Source organism: Centroberyx gerrardi, chromosome 7 (genome assembly GCF_048128805.1).
Source record: "Centroberyx gerrardi isolate f3 chromosome 7, fCenGer3.hap1.cur.20231027, whole genome shotgun sequence".
In the NCBI taxonomy this organism is placed as follows: Eukaryota; Metazoa; Chordata; class Actinopteri; order Beryciformes; family Berycidae; genus Centroberyx; species Centroberyx gerrardi.
In genome coordinates, this window is record NC_136003.1 from 17,909,677 (window position 1) to 17,926,414 (window position 16,738).

The 16,738-nt window shown below is 38.9% G+C and overlaps 1 protein-coding gene across 1 annotated transcript in view; it reads right to left on the reverse strand.

The window, feature by feature from the left end:
- Positions 1 to 540: 540 nt before the first annotated feature.
- Positions 541 to 16,738, reverse strand: part of LOC139923966 (nuclear GTPase SLIP-GC-like) — a 28,900-nt gene continuing 12,702 nt past the window's right edge. Inside the window, exons 12-19 of the mRNA XM_078284516.1 lie at positions 15,518 to 15,691; positions 15,260 to 15,417; positions 14,953 to 15,070; positions 2,546 to 2,654; positions 2,287 to 2,420; positions 1,737 to 1,818; positions 1,490 to 1,558; positions 541 to 880 (exon numbers count right to left, since the gene is read on the reverse strand). Of these exons, the coding sequence (XP_078140642.1) occupies positions 1,494 to 1,558; positions 1,737 to 1,818; positions 2,287 to 2,420; positions 2,546 to 2,654; positions 14,953 to 15,070; positions 15,260 to 15,417; positions 15,518 to 15,691 (840 nt within the window). The 3' untranslated portion in view covers positions 541 to 880; positions 1,490 to 1,493. The remainder of the gene's footprint in view (positions 881 to 1,489; positions 1,559 to 1,736; positions 1,819 to 2,286; positions 2,421 to 2,545; positions 2,655 to 14,952; positions 15,071 to 15,259; positions 15,418 to 15,517; positions 15,692 to 16,738) is intronic.

The following is a 16,738-nucleotide window of genomic DNA, read 5'->3' on the forward strand; positions in this document are numbered from 1 at the left end:
TACATCTTTACAATGTAACCCTCAACCCTAACCCCATTTTTAAACTCAAAACCCTAACCAGACCCTATTTCTAACATTAACCCCAACCCTAAGATTAACATTAGCTCAGACATTGAGTATCAATAGTAACAATTATGAGTATCAGTATGAAACTCAGTAGACTTTTTAGTGACACATTATAGTCACTTGATGGGAAGTTGAGTATCAACACTGGACTATCTACATAAAGTGTGACCATCTTTTATTCCAAAGTGTGAAAAATGCAAATAGTAATTATAATCATGAGAGGAATATAAATAGTTTAGCTGCTACAAAACTGAAAAATATTAAAACTATTTCATGTAGCCTTGTTAAAATACAATTTTATAGCTTTCATTTTTCTTCACAAGAGTGGTAACTGTGCAGGCAAATACAACTGAGTCATGGCAGGTGGGGCATGAATAATTTGTGTTTGAGCATCCAATTAGCCTACCATTTCTGTAAGAGTACAACTGGTAATCTTAAATGATATTACCAAAGGCATAGTAAAGAACATAGAGAAATTCTAGGTCAGATACAACATATGTACTGTAGTTCATCTAGACTTTCCACCCACACCCCATGTGAGTGCTATAGACGCCCCCTTTGTGATTTCAGCCCCTCCCCCTGAAGTAGGCTCTGCATGTCCCTGCAGTACGTTATTCTACCTATTAACTGAACTATAAATACAAGAACCAAACACAAAGTACAAATTAAACCAACACCAAAACTAAACAGGTCCAATGTCCATGGCCAAAAATGAGCGAGACCAAGCCCAGAGGCCTCATGGCAGTATCAGCCTGCCCAAAGGTGTCTCCAGTTGGCGATCACAGCCTCTACTGCCTCTCTTCACTGGGCAAACCTGAAGCATAAAAATAAAGCACAGAGAAAGGCCATCAGGGAGAGAGAAACAGCAGGGCCGTTACAATAGAACAAACATTAGGGCTGTGATATCAAGCATTATTAAACATTTAGGCTATGTTCAGACAGGCAGCTCATATCCAATACGAGTCGGATATTTTTTCTCGTGTGAACAGCAAAAAAACACGTAGAATCCAATATTTTCAAATCAGATACAAGCCAGTTTGTTGTAATCAAACAGAGGAAAGTATTAAGTGTTTTTTACCCAGCAAGATGCTTGTTTGACATCATATGCTGCAACTCGAGCGGTAAGCAACATAAATATACAGCAACATAGCTAACAACAAACATGGAGAGTCAGGGAAATTCAACATCCTCCGTTGGCAGCATTGTCTAAGCAGCGTACGTGAGCTGTGCCGGGACTAGAGACTGCCAACATATAAACCAGACTAGCTTGCTGCTGCGTGGCCGACATTAAAGCACGTCACTATTCTGCATAAAGAAAGCCTATGTCATTACCATGACAGCCAAAGTAAATATGCCAGCAATGAATTACACTGCTATAATACACAAATCTGATCTGATCACCATTTAAAAAACAAAGTTTTACCATATCATTGGTGTTTATTTGTCAGTTTATCATAGTGCATCTTCACCCTCTCATAGTCCTCAGTGACATCTGAAACAAATATGGTTACAGGGTTAGGGTTAGATAGGTTACTGTCATTACACTAATGGAAAAATTTTGTTCCATAAATTTAATGAAAAAAAATGTATATATATATATATATATATATATATTCACAGTATTTATTATAGGCTACATTATAGATTTCATTTTGGCATTTTCCCTTTACCTGGGATTGAGCTGCCATCCATCTCGAGTGATATGTCAATTGATTTCGTCATATCTTGTTCCAGTGTCTCCAGGATGTGTTCCTAATTCAGCATTGCAATCATTATTACTTACACAAATACTGTGTCCTTAGTGCAAAATTAATTGAACCCTATCCGAATTAAGTATTCAGATATGTGGAGGGCAAAACAGTTCATAGCTAAGAATATATATTTTTTTTTCCTCTTGTGGGAATACCTGATTAATACTGATACGGTAATTGTACAAATTTGTCACAGTGCCTGGAATAATGGATATTTATGGAGGAGCAAAATCAACTCTCAAAATGATGTATCTTACACTTAAATCCAAGAAAGACCTTCATGTGAATGATGACCTAATAAGATTCACCAGTAGTACATAAAGGTGAATATTAGTCACAGGCACGACTTCACAGGAAGTTAACTGACAAAATTAGGCCTGTTCCAGATGGATTGAAAGTTAGATAAAGATGTGCAGCACGATTTACTGCTATATTATGCTCATATTTTGTAATACAAAATGTGACAAACCATCAGCTTCTTCATCTGATCCAGCATATCATCCTTTGCCTTGTTGAACATGGTGTTCTTTGAACCCTTCAGGTGCTTCTCAATTGTGTCCCTCATGTTTTTCAGCGTGTCCTTTCCGCTGTATGTTGCTGCTTCTACAATACAACAGAAACAATATTGTCACACTTCATTTTCCTGCTGTGCTGCCAAACTATGAAGATGAATATAAATATGTATCACTATAGTGTCAGGTTGCATTTGCCATGGTTTTGTTTCTTACCTTCATAGCATGGTTTCATGGAATCCTTGATTGAGTTTGGCAGACTCCAATAGATTGTTTTCTTCTTCTCACGGATGTCATTCTTTAGATTTGTCTTGAATTTTGCTTCCTTTTAGACAGAATAAACAAAGTATAAATAAACATTCCATGCACAATAAGGTACAAAAATATAGCTGCAAGCGGCAATGAAAGCGGCCTTTTCTGACTGGTACTAACATCGCAAAAAACAGTGTTAGTGGTTCTGAGGACATGGTCCAAATATATCCCTCAATATAGCTGCCAAGTTTCGTGGTAATTGAACCAAGGCGTGTGGAGTTATGGCCATTTTTGAGTTAGGCCACACCCATTTGTGGTGCCCGCTTCAGGCCGAATTGCACAAAATTCGGTACACGTTTGACATGCCATTCCAGACAAGACTTCAAGCATGCAACATGCAGCATTTTCTACCAATCAGTGGTGGCCATCACACCATTTTTTGCGGTGGTGTTGTGGGGAGAGCGTCAAGACAGGGGCTGCCGTCAGGATAAACAAACTGGTGAAAGGATGGCTCTGTTGAAGGGCTGAACCTGGACACACTGAGGGAGTAGCAGAGGAACTTTCAACCATGTTGCACCTTTGGCAGCATTAAATGCTTTGCGATCAGAAAATAATTGCATTAGGGCTAATTGTGTCTAGTCACTATATTCTTCCAGTTACTAGTCACTAATGTAATTTTACTAGTAACTAAAAATAGTTAGTGGGGCGGTGTCTAGCGGGGTCCAAGCACACTTTGAAAAGGCAGCCAAAACATTACAGAAGGTAGACAGACAGACACACAGTCTGTCTGAAGAGTTTTGTGGAGATTGGACACACAGTTGATTAGTTATGGCCAATTTTGTGTTACCCTGTGACTTCTGTCAAGTTCATAATTTAATTGCAACCATACTGTTCATTGCACACTGTTCAAGTTATTCACAGTGGCTAAACTTTCTATTGGAAGATATGACACTTGTTCTTGGCAGTTTATGACTTAAGACAAGCATTTGAACCCACAATGTTCCACATGAAAGGCTGATAATTTACCTCCTGAGACAAACCCCTGATGTGGTTTTGCAGAGGAAAAATACAGGAGTATTGTCATACTGCAGCCTATGATTGACAGTGCTAATCACTTAACCACATACAACTTTATAGTGGTCTCCATTAACAAATAAATCAATACTTAATCACATGGGATAGAAAACTGCTCTCTGTGTGTTGAAACTTCAAAGCATTTGGCCCTTCTGGCCACATTCCAATCAGTGATGTCAAATCAGGTATTTTGCTTTTCATAGATGATGCCAAATACCTGCTTCGAGTTTAGAGAGTTGTCTGCACTATGTGATTTAGTGTTAATTTACTTCTCATAAAACTTCAAAATGACCACTGTATATCCGGGACTTGAACTCACAATCTCATGCTATAAAAACCTGTGCTTAACCACTCTGCCAACTTCCACTTTCATATTCCAAAATGGGGAAATAAAAGTAATCAATTTAAACATAGCTTTACAGGCATCATCTTGAAAAATAAAAGAAAGTAACTACAAACAACAAAGAAAATAACTACTAAAAGAGAAAAAGTTAAATGACAATAACAGGTAACAATAAAGGGCAAAAACAGAGTAAAAGCAACATAAGAGGCAAAAACAGCATAAAAAACATAAAACAAGGCAAAATAGTATAAACACAACATGAAAGAGTAAGCACGGATCCTAAACAGACTTAAAAACAAGAATAAAATGGTGACATAAAAGCAGAACAGACTATAACAAGGCCTTCTTAAACAAGTGGCTTTTGAGAAGCAATTTAAATGATAATACAGAGTTTGCAAGTCTCAGTTCCTCCGGCAGGGCGTTCCAGAGCACAGGGGCTCTTATAGCAAAGGCCCGACCATGCTTAGTCATTAGCCTGGACGTTGAAACAGTCAGGAAGGCCCTGCCTGAGGACCTCAGACTGTGTTCTGACTCAAACAGAGTTAAGAGATCTGTAATATAGCTAGGGGCTAAACAGCATTGAGCCTTACAAGTTAACAGTAAGATCTTAAAATTGATTCTATATTTAACAGGCAATCAATGAAGTGAGGTTAAAATAGGGGTAATGTGGACACATTTCTTGGTGTTTGTTAAGAGCCTGGTAGCTGCATTTTGGACTAGAGAGTGCTGGCTGAGGCAGGTATACAGAGAGTTACAATAATCCAGCCGAGATTAAATAAAGGCATGGATAACCTTCTCACTGTCACTCTTTACTTAAACCCCCCCCCAAAAAACATCAAACAAACAAAAATAGGTTAGAATCAAACAAAATAACTAGATTTTTTTCCACAAATAAAAAATAATGTAAAAAAAAAAAAAGACACAGGCTTAACACTTGATGGTAAACTGATGTTTGTTTGTTTTCTGGATTTGAGTCACAGCGTTTGGTGGGCCAAATAGAACAATGTTTTGTTATCATTTAGTTGAAGAAATTGTTGAGACATCCAGCACTTTATATTTGCAAGGCAAGCCTGGAGATCTGAAAAAAATCTGTCAGGGTCTTGGGGTTTTAGAGATAAATATAGCTGGGTGTCATCCGCATAACAATAAAAAGAAATATTGTGCTTTTGAATAATGTGACCAAGTGGTAGCATATAAATGGAAAACAGTAAGGGACCTAAAATTGGCCCTTGAGAGACACCACATGTAAAAGAATTTGGAAGAGATGACGCATTACCACTGATGACAGAAAAGGGTTCCATTCGTAAGGTAAAGGCAGAACGAATTTAGAGCAGTGTCATTGATGCCAACCCATAATTCAAGACAATTTAGAATGATAGAGTGGTCGACTGTGTCAAAGGCGTCACTGAGAGAAGGAGTAATATTGAACATTCTCCAGGGTCAGCTGCTAGGAGAAGATCATTTGTGACATCTCTGTACTGTGACGGGCTCTAAAACCAGACTGAAATTGCTCAAAGAGGTTATTGTGTTTCATAAAAGATATAAGTTGGATAGAAACTACCTTCTTCAAGACCTTAGATAGAAAGGGTAATTTGGAAATAGATCTAGAATAATAAATAAATATAGCCGCAAGCGGCAACGGACGGGGTCCAAGCACAATATGGTCATTTGTCCAAAAATTTGAAACTTAAGACATTACCCATAGTTACCACAAGCTTAGCGGTGTGAGGAGACAGTGTTACCCATGGGATTCTAACCCACAGTCTTTTGCATTGCAGACCCACTCATTATCCACTAGGCTACTGAGTCCACTCTATGGCAATGGAGGGAACACCAAAAAATAGGGCCAAGTTATGAGACTGAGGGGCGAATTCACAAAAGGATTGCGCGGCTTTTGCTGACGCTAAACCTGTGCAAATAAGACAAAAAGAAACCGTGTAATTCACAAAGCACTCGCAAAGGGTGAAATGCCCCACTAACTGCGCTGCCACGCAAATAGCGTCTCGGTGCTCCTGTGCTATTTGCATGTATTTAAATTAGGTAATATGCATACATTTGCCGCAAAACTGGCCCCTTGCTATGCAAATGAGCCTCACTGCAAAAACAGTCCAATTCACAAAGGTCGGCGCTAATTGCCACACGCAGTTAGAGTGAAATTATTAGCGTCTTCAGAGAATTGGTGGTAACTGAAGTGCATTTATAAGGGGTGTCACACCCAGACTTTATCACTTGTTGATTTAACTGAGAATTGAATTGACCTGCAAATGTCTCTGCAACAATTCCACCTTTGTGTGACCTAAAAAATAAAATTGTCTGTAAATACAGTCTGTAAATAAAATTTTGACATTATTATTATTATTACTATAGAACTTTAACACAGATTGCTTCACAAACAAAAGCCCTTCTCTGCAACCAGCATTCCCTACAATGTGATTCCCTGAACCAGCTGGTATCAGACCTCAGCAGCATGTCAACACCAAGACACAAAACATTCGGCCATAAAAATATATTTTTTAACACACAGATAGTAGTAGTAGTAATAGTAGCAGCAGCAGTAGTTGTAATGGAAGTAGAATCAGTCATTGTACATGTAATGGTAATTACACGTGTGTGTGTGTGTGTGTGTGTGTGTGTGTGTGTGTGTGTGTGTGTGTGTGTCTGCCTTTTTAAAGGTTGTAGTATTATGGGTTGTAGTAAAAGCAACAGTTGTAATATCAATATCAGGAGTAGAAGTAATACAATTAGTTGTAGTAGCAGTATTTGGATTATCAGTATTAAAAAGCTTGGTGGTGTGAGGAGACACAGGATTTGACCCCACACTCTTTTGCATTGCAGAGCTTGTCACTAACCACTAGGCTACTGAGTCCACTGGGTTGGAAGAAGCGCTCTCTCTCGCTGCCTCTCTCCCTGTCTCCCACTGTTGTGTTTTGTGAAATGTGAATTTGTTTTGTGAAATGTGAATTTGTTTTGTGAAATGTGTTTTTTGAAATGTTATGTTTTGTGAAATGTTGTGTTTTGTGAAATGTTGTGTTTTGTCAATTGTTGTTGTGTTTTGTGAAATGTTGCTGTGTTTTGCACTTCACAGCCACCGTATATGCCTCTCTCCCTGTCTCCCACCAGTCACCAGGTGTTCTGGATCCTTTAATCACACTCTTTACAGAAGGAAAAAATAGTTTGTTTTGAAAGTGGAATACTCTGAAACAGACGTCCATAGCTCAAAAACTACACATGCTACTTGGATATTTACATTGTCAGAGAGAGGAGAAGTAGGAGATCATTTTTGTGTGCGACATGTCTATGTAGTGTTAAATCTGTGGAAATGACTACAGTTAAAAGGAAACAATCTGTTCAAAATCGACACAAATACTATTGCACTAATGTTGAACAAACCATCATACATATCCCATCACTTAGATATTGACATATTGGGGAGAGAATAAGTATGTGAACATTTTTATCTATAATATGTCCATGTAGTGTGAAAATTGTGGGAACTAAACAGATCAAATATTGTATTTGCAGAATGAAAAATCGGCAGAAACAAGGCAAAATGACTGTTTGATAAAACGACATCAAACTTTGATAAAATGAGCCCCCGGAATAATAAACTGGCCTAGTCGCCTGCCATAAAGCATGCCTTTGCACGTGATGCAGAGCGAGTGAGTGAAGAAGTTGGAAAAAGAAAGAGATGCAGGCAATGTGCGGATGTAAACATGTCTGCGGTTGGTAATTATTTTAGCCCCAAAGATCTTTATTTTGTAGCAGTATGCACTGGTTAGTTTATTGCTCTTTTACACTTTTGTGAGTTTTTTTGCACTGTATCCCTATGTTATGTAACAGTAGCCTACTTTATTTATTCATTTATTTTTTGGTCAGTTATTTACACTGAAGGTTATCTAGTTTTAAATTAAGAGAAAAATATAACCAAAGACTGCCTGAGTGTTTTAGTATTGTTTTCTATATTGCAGCAGTCTTTTATATATCCTAGGAATTGTCATTCCTATTTGCCAGTTGACATGGTAATGGGAGCAGACTGGGCTTGAATGTAAAGGTGGAACTTAGCACCGATCACTACTGTTGATAGCACACTGCGGCTGTCATTCAGAGTAGCTCGGCTAATACACGATCGTTTGGGACGAAATTCATCAAACCGGTTCCAGACCCCTTTGTCTATCACAGAGGGTCCACTTGTAATTCCACCTGGCATATGCCGCGGGTAGGCGGAGTCAGCACTTAATACTCAGGTGACCCACGATGTACGCAGGATGGCCCGCTTCGATGGACGGGGCTTTCACACCAGAAGCGACAATGCGAATATTTTGCGCGTGGTAGAGCGCAAGCTGGAATCTCAGTAGGTTACAGAAACATATTTTCGATGCACTAGCGGGGTGACCAGCAGTTTATTAAAAAATTTCAACAGCCTATGGGTTAGTTTTCTGTAAATAGTCCGTTTTAAATGGTGTAGATAGATTTACTAATGACATGAATAATGTGCTAAATTAATGCTTTCAGGTCTTAACATCGTTGAAAGCAGCTGAAATAATTCAACAATGATACTATCTAGGCTTCTTTTGAATATGTAAATAATGCAATATAATTTTTCTAACCTGGTATCCCCATCCTTTCGGATATTATCTGCCATGCCTGTGACTTTTTGGCCAGTGGAGTTATAACTCCTTGGTGCTCCGGTGCCTACAAAACCTCCGCCATGGACACGCCTCATAGAGGTCAACGTATTTGGAGGTTAAAGTTCAATATAATATATAATATATTGAACTTTGGGCGCCAAACCTGGCAAAAAATCAAGGTGCCGCATTCTGCTGTACAGCTGTTTAGGAGATTGCTGCCGCGTCCTTCATTGAAAACAATGGCCTTGCTCTAGACGCAGTGCCACAATTGCGTGTTTGGTGAGAAAGCCTGGTGAGACCAGCGCTGACGTAACCAGCACCCTCCTATTGGCTGAGATAAAGAGAACCAGGCAAAACACAAGCAGGACGAGGATTTACGTTCTCTCTTGCAAGATGTGATTTAGAATGCTTTTCTGTCCTTGTGCCAACATGTTTTGTGTTTACACCACGCATAGCTGCTGAAATAAGAATTGTTGTAAAACATACAAGCAACACCCGCCTGGTGCCTTTTGAACATTCCATTTTCTCCAGTGGCATTTCACCAAGTTAGTCACCAGGAGAGTGGAAGGAACAAACAACAAATACAATATGATTTTGATAAGTGTACTATATTACGTATTGGAACACTGAAGGATACAACCTTCACACTTCCTTGTAATCTACCAATAAAATGGGCAGATGGAGAAGTAGATATATTAGGAATTCATATCCCAAAGGAAAAAAAGGATCTGGCTAAGATAAATTTCAATAGAAAAATTGAAAAAATTGATAAAGTGTTGCTACCATGGAGAGGACAACACCTGACCATTTATGGAAAAATCATAATGATTAATTCATTGGTAATCACTCACCTCACTCATTTATTTATGGCATTACCAACTCCAGAAGAATTGTTCTTCAAAACTTTTGAACAAAAAATATTTCAGTTTATATGGAATGGTAAACCAGATAAGATAAAACGCGCTTATCTATACAACGAATATGAGTATGGGGGGCTAAAATTACAAAATATCAAAGCACTGAATCTCTCATTAAAGGCCTCAATTATTCCAAAATTATACTTAAATCCCTGCTGGTTCTCCAGTAGGTTACTTAGGCAGGCCCATCCCTTGTTCACAAAAGGCCTTTTTGCATTCATGCAAATTACGGAATTTGACTTCAGATTAATTAAAAATGGATCTCTATTTAAAGCCTCAGCATTCCTAAGTCAAGCATTACAAAGTTGGTTACAATTCCAATTCTGTCCTCCAGAAAAAAACGAACACTACTTACAACAAATGCTATGGTTAAACTCCAGTATACGCATAGATAGAAAACCAGCCTTTATAGAGGATTTATTTTTGAATGGAGTGATTTTTCTAAACGATATTGTAGCTCAGGAAGGTGGGATTATGACTTACACTCAGCTTGTAAGGATGTATGGTGTGGTATGCACAGTTCAACAATATAATCAATTAATTTCCGCTTTACCTCAGAAATGGAAAAGGGAAATCACAAAAGGTGGAGAGAAAAAACAGGTATGTCAACCCCATATTAAAACTCATAAATGGTTAAAAAAGAGCAACATCAATAGACAAATATACTTATTTCAGATGTAGTGCAGATGTATATGGGTATCTATAGATCATGTTAAAATGTACCTCATCTCTAGATCATGTCAAAATGTACCTCATCTCAAAATTGTGTAAAAAGATTTGCTGTAAAATCAAAATAATGTAAAAACAAAGTGCTATATGTCCTCCAAAGCGGGGGGGTGGTGGAGGGTTAAAAAAAAAAAAAAAAAAAAAATACAATATGATTTGTTTTCCTCAACATACTTCCTTACAGCCAGGGGCGGAAATTACGGGGGGGACAGGGGGTCCGGACCCCCCCTTCCTGGGACTAACAGAGAGTTGTCCCCCTCAATATATCATTGTAAACATAACTTTATAATTTTAAATAATATAATAATATGCATTGAAAGCACTTGTGCTAATTATAGACACAAAACAATGCGTTTTTAAGTTTCTAAAGATTGCGTCCCCCCCTCATACGCCTCACAGTGGTTTGGTCCACTGCCTACCTGACTCCCCGAACCCCCACACACACACATCAGCCCTCGCTACGAGTGTGTGTGGAGGATCTCTGGAAGTGTGTCAGTGGTTTCTGACCTCCAGTAAGTAGCTGCTTCGCAAAGGTTAACTTAAAACAAAGGATGTGTCAGACAGTTTTCTTTACTTCTACCACTCAATAGAATAAAACACATTCACAACTGTAACCAGACTACATTTTGTTCGCTCCATTACCTCGCGGTTGAATCTTGTGCGTCAGCGTGTTGGTACGGAGCCGCGTCTCCTAATGCATGTATGTGTATGGAGGCAGGAGGTCTATCCACAATTAAAATCCTCATAACTCACTGAATTTTAGACCGATTTTCAAGCGGTTTGGTAAATTAAAATGCGGGTTTTCATACCAAAATACTTTATCTTTTGTAGATGGTAACAGTAATATTTCTATAATATAATATTTAAGATTAACTTACCCTATGTAATTAGGTTCTAAGTATATTCTTTTTTTCTTACTGCATGTAAAATGGCTGCCACTATGTTATTTGTTCATAATTTTGGAAATAAATGAGGACTTAATTAATAAAAAAGACATAATTACAACAAACATTATGTTAAAATATAAGTAAGTTTCTGGCAGGCTTCATAGCGTTCTGGACTTTTACACATTGACAGCAAAACATTAGAGATCTGCTTTTTCGGAAAACTAAATCTAATTAGGCATATATTAGCTTTAGTTCAGTTAATGGGTGTTGCATCTCACCTGTAAATAACCTGCATGCTGTGTGTGTGTGTGTGTGTGTGTGTGTGTCTATTTGTCAGCCAGTCAGTTTAAATGGCAGAGAAAAGAAAAACAGACATCCGATCTTTTTTCAGTGCACCGAAACACCAAGTAGAAAGACCCCAGTAATATCAAAGGCAATTTGATAAAATCTTCATAAGAAAGGAATGAAGTGCTTATGGAAATGTTTCATAATGGACCTCTATATACATTTAATACAACAGTACTTTTGGCGGCACCTTTGGTGTCCCGTTCAGGAATTGCTCTTGAGAAATTTTTCTGTTTATTGTCCCCCCCAACAGTGAAATGAAATATCCGCCCTTGCTTACAGCAATCTGAAAATCATAGGATTATCTTAAGTGTGTGTCTGTTGATGTCCTTTACACCTATCGGACACTTATCTATCTTTGCTGAGAAGGTAAACAGGAAGAAGGCAAAAATAGAATGGAGTAACAAGTGAGGCTATCTATATAGTCAAAGTGAATTTGTTGAAATGAAAAGGGATCAGTTATCTGTGCCTTCTAGTAAAGCTTTTCATTAGTTTTTGCAATAAGTTGTTAACATCAGTAACCGAATAACCGGAATAACACGAGTGGATAGCGATCATATTTCTGTGGACATGACTGATGGATATCTGACACGACCAGCAGCTACCTGTAGCTTCGCTCATAGTGACTCTGTCCTACTGCTTGTTAGCTAACACTCCCAATGAGTAGGTTACTGTCATTTTGCAGTCTGTTTGGCAGCCTGTGTTTTTTCCTGGACATTATCTGTAACGTTAAGTTAGTAACGTTAAGTCCGCTCCTCTGCCCCGGTGCGGATGCGATCAGCAGTCGGAAAGAACGAGGGACAGACAGTACCAGCTAACTTGTTTTTTTTGCTAGCCAACCACCCTTCACAAAACCACAAAAAGAAATATTTGCCCTTTTGTTTTCTGAAAATAATTATTCACCTTGATGTAATGTAGAGATGAAAGTAACTGCTGTCCCTACCTGTTCACTTTAGGGGAGTGGCTACCTGTAATCCAACTGTCCGGTTGGCAAATGAGAACACCTGTTTGACCTTTGTCTTTCCTTAGGGTTAGTATTAGGGTATATAGGGTATTCGTTTACCATTAAGTCTTGTTTAAGCTCCCAGAAGAAGGCAAGACGCTGAAACATGTCAGAGCTAGTTTATATCAAGTTCTGTATTTAGAACTTGCCAATGCAATAAAGACATTTTAATTCTTTTCACTTAAAGCAGCTGAAAAAGCCCCACAGAATCTTGTAGCAGAATTATAGAGTAGGTTTCTGTATCTCAGGCTCCTGAAGCTGTCTACCAATTTTGATGCAAATAGGACAAAAATTGAAACAGCATATTGGAAAAGGCTTTTTGCCGGGCCTCTGGGACCGGCATAGAAGAGTGAAAGTAGCTAACTGACTGACTACCCATTGTTGAAAGTCGCGCGAGAAGTGGCGTTAAGACCTACACAGTTATGGTGGTATACGTGATATTGCGTTGTTTGCACTGTCATGGTGTGTTTCTGCCCCCGGATTTTAAACTGGAAAAACATGGCAGCTCGTTTGGAAACCTGCTCTTATATTACAGAAATAGTTCACCGAAATATGTTTATGAAAATATTTGAGGCGAGAAATCAGCCATGCAGTTGCTGAATCTGTCTTCATTTTACAACGGCAACGGCTAATTTTAAAGTTTGTACACGAGTTTCGGGAGTTTCCAGAGGCGGCGAGTCACGCTACTACAAGCGTCCCTTCAAATCCTGAATGAACATCTGCATAGTAACAGGTGTGTCGTCGTTCACTTTATTGTCCAATCAAAGATAATGTTTCTTCCGCGGAAAACTTAGTTGTCAGGCATCGCAACCTGAGAGAGCGAGAGAGAGAAACCGAATCGAGAGAAGTTGAATTGAAATCAGTGATAGACTATTACAGACTGAAATTATTACTATTAAACAACATAGAAATAAATTCCCGGCAGAAATATCTCAAATATTAAACTCCATCTCGCCACGACTGAGGCTCAGTGGACTGACTTCATTTCAGGCTATAGTCTACTTTCTAACTCCGGTGCTGGTGAATGTGCGACCTGTTGAGAGTGACACCGGTGACTCTTCCTCGCATCCATGTGCACGTGGATGTGCATGTGCATGTGGAGTGTGCAGGCATACATAAAGTGTGCACATAAGTTTGCTCAAGTGCATCTCCATACACAAGTGAGGCTTAGCTGTGGTTGAAGTTCAAAATGTGCGTGTGCGTGTGTGTGTGTGTACGCGTGCGCAGGTCAGCTTGAGCGTGTGTGTGTGTACATGTCTGTGTGTGTATGCGCACTCAAGACTGGAAATTTAATGTTAGTATGTTATGTTATGTTTGAATGATATCTCTAATATATTTGAATAAATGTCTCAAAATAGACTGCAAACTTTGAGGCCCTTTTTCTCAAAAACATAGTTTGGTGACATAAAGGGGCATAAAAGCCCCTCTTTCCAACATTGTATTAAACTCAAAATGTCTCCATGGGTCAATGTGGCTGAAAATGACAGAGCAGGTCACGCGCAGAACACGTATTATACTAGGGTGTGAAAGCCAAGAGGAGGCCCGGCTTACACCAGGTCTACCTAGTCTTGTTTTTACATGAAGTACAAAATGGCAGAAAATCAAAATGGCTGACATTGGTAGTCCCAGTGGCAAAGTTGTAGATCTAGGACACATGGATATGTGTACAAAGTTTGGCATCAATTGGACCTATGGTATCAGAGTTACGAAACAAAACATAAATATGTGTGCTCTTAGTGCCACCATCTGGCCAGTGTGTGTGGGCTGCCCTGCCTGAGTAGTCGGGGGCCATAACACACCTGCCAAATATAGTCGCCGTAGGACTTACAATTTCTGAGCTGCTGATACTTTTAGCAGAGAAAAAGAAAGAAAGAAAGACAGACAGAAAGAAAAAAGAAAGAATTCCAGCAAATAGAATAGGGTTCTAGCACTACATGCTTGGACCCCTAATAAGCACAATCAATTTGGCTGTTACTAGTCACTTTTCTGTTTTTAATATTCAGTATTAGTACTTATTTTATTGTTACTAGTCACTTTTTTTCCCATGGCACAGCCGAGGGCGTCACAAGACAAAATCAAAAGTTGGTCAGTGTATAGAAATTGATCTAAATCAATCTCTATTGCTCCTGATGTGCGTATCATGTCATGTTTGTCATGTGGAGATGCACAGACCAGCAGCATTGTACTCAATCGAACAGTCTCCTGCTTTGAAAACAAAAGTGAAACTTAACATTACACACACTGCTCCAAACTTGCCTGTGTTAATGGTTAAAAGTAGGGTACTGAACTGGCCATCTCCTATTGGCTGGTATTTGCGCCTGGTAATGTCACCTTCCATAGAGTACAACAGGTGGTGATCACCTGGCACAAATACCGGCTGCATGGATAAACATCAGACACTAAACCCTTCAAGAAAGGAAATGCCATACTATGATTTTGACATCGTACCTCTGTCTTGAGAAATGTCAGCTGCAAGGAGACGTCTTTGTACTTCTTAACCAGGCTCTCTGTGCCAAGTGTAAAGTTACTGATGGCTCCTTTGAATGGTCCACATCCTCCTTCATTCCTGAAACATGTTAGCCATATGTTGTTAAAGAACTGCTTTAATACAGCTGACAGTTTTTTTTGTCTAATAGTGTAGTGTGTGTGTGTGTGTGTGTGTGTGCATAGGGTAATATTTGTTAATTCTGGTCATTCCCATTGCTTCAGAGTGCTTGAACAAATGGTTTTACATCTATATTAAATTGTTTCTTACGGGAAGGTCTGCTTGAACTCATCATCAATCTGACTTCTCATGCATGAAGCTAACGTCTCGTTGATGTTTATTTCACGTTTAGCTTTTGGTTTCCAGATGCCACCATTCTCAACTAAAGACTTCAATGTCTTATGAAAACCTCTATCTTTTCTCCCTTTCTGAAACAAATGAGAAACAGAAAACAGTTTAAGGGCAGTTAACATTTTCATATGAGGCACAAGATTGCTGTGTTGATAGAATTATTATTCAAATACTTACAGGGACTAAGATGAACTTCATGTTGTTAATATATGATTCTTGTGATTCATTATTTCCCTGAATGAGGCAGTTTTGAAAAGCCGTATAAGCCTCTTCCATGGAATCATTGACTTTTTGAAGCTCATCCTCCAGTTTTTGTTGCAGGTCTTTGCGCAACTCTGTTTTGTGGCAAGCCTAAAATCAAACACAATACATTCAAAATAAAATATTAAAAGCACGAAAACATTTGCCTGGTGTCCAGCCCCCATGAATCGCAGTGTTTAGCACTTTTTTAATTTGCATGGCCATTCATAGGGTTCCGGATGCAAGCCTATCCATGACTGATTATGACATAATTTCGTGCACCAACTGATTGGTTGGTGTTAGTTGTCAGTTATCAAAATCTTTGACCAATCATAGTAGGAAAGCAGATTGACATAATCTGGAAACGCCTCAGAGCCAACAACAATTATGGCGGCTTTCAATTCCGAGCCTCTAAACATGCTGATTGTTCCTGTTTTATTTCATCGATACCATGTATGTTTTTTAAAGAGGCTGCTGGTTGTGTCAGATATCCATCAGTCATGTCCACAGAAATATGATCGCGATCCACTCGTGTTATTCCAGTTATTCGGTTACTGACAAAAATGTTAATCTAGTTTGCCTTTATCCAATTCCTTTGCCGCCATTGCTATTTTGGTAGTTGTTGTCATGCTCTGGAACACTCGTTATTGACCCGCCTACATCGGCCATCCAATCAGGTATGTCGGATAATATCTATCCGAAATAACTCCCAGTGGATAGGCTTGTGTCCACAATCGGCATGCAAATTCAAAAAGTGCTAAACACTGCGATTCATGGGGGCTGAACACCAGGCAACCAAATCTATATATACACCACCTCATACTGTAGCCACAGCAAATGAATAAATTAAGGGTTTACAGAAAAATAATATATATTGCGCAATGAATATCACCAACACAGTTTATTAGGCACAGCACTCTCATGACACAAACAGCTTGCTTCTCCCGACTGTGAGTTTAATGAAGCATAAGTATAAAGCATGCAGACAGGATTGAGAGGTTCAGTTATTGTTACAGTTACATGCATGGTTTAAGACTCTGAACATTGCAAGATCATTGTTGTCCCACGCACCGGTTCTAGCATCTCTGAAACGACTGACCATCTGGGATTTTCACACACTACAGTGGCTACAGTTTACCGGGAATGCTGCATAAAAGA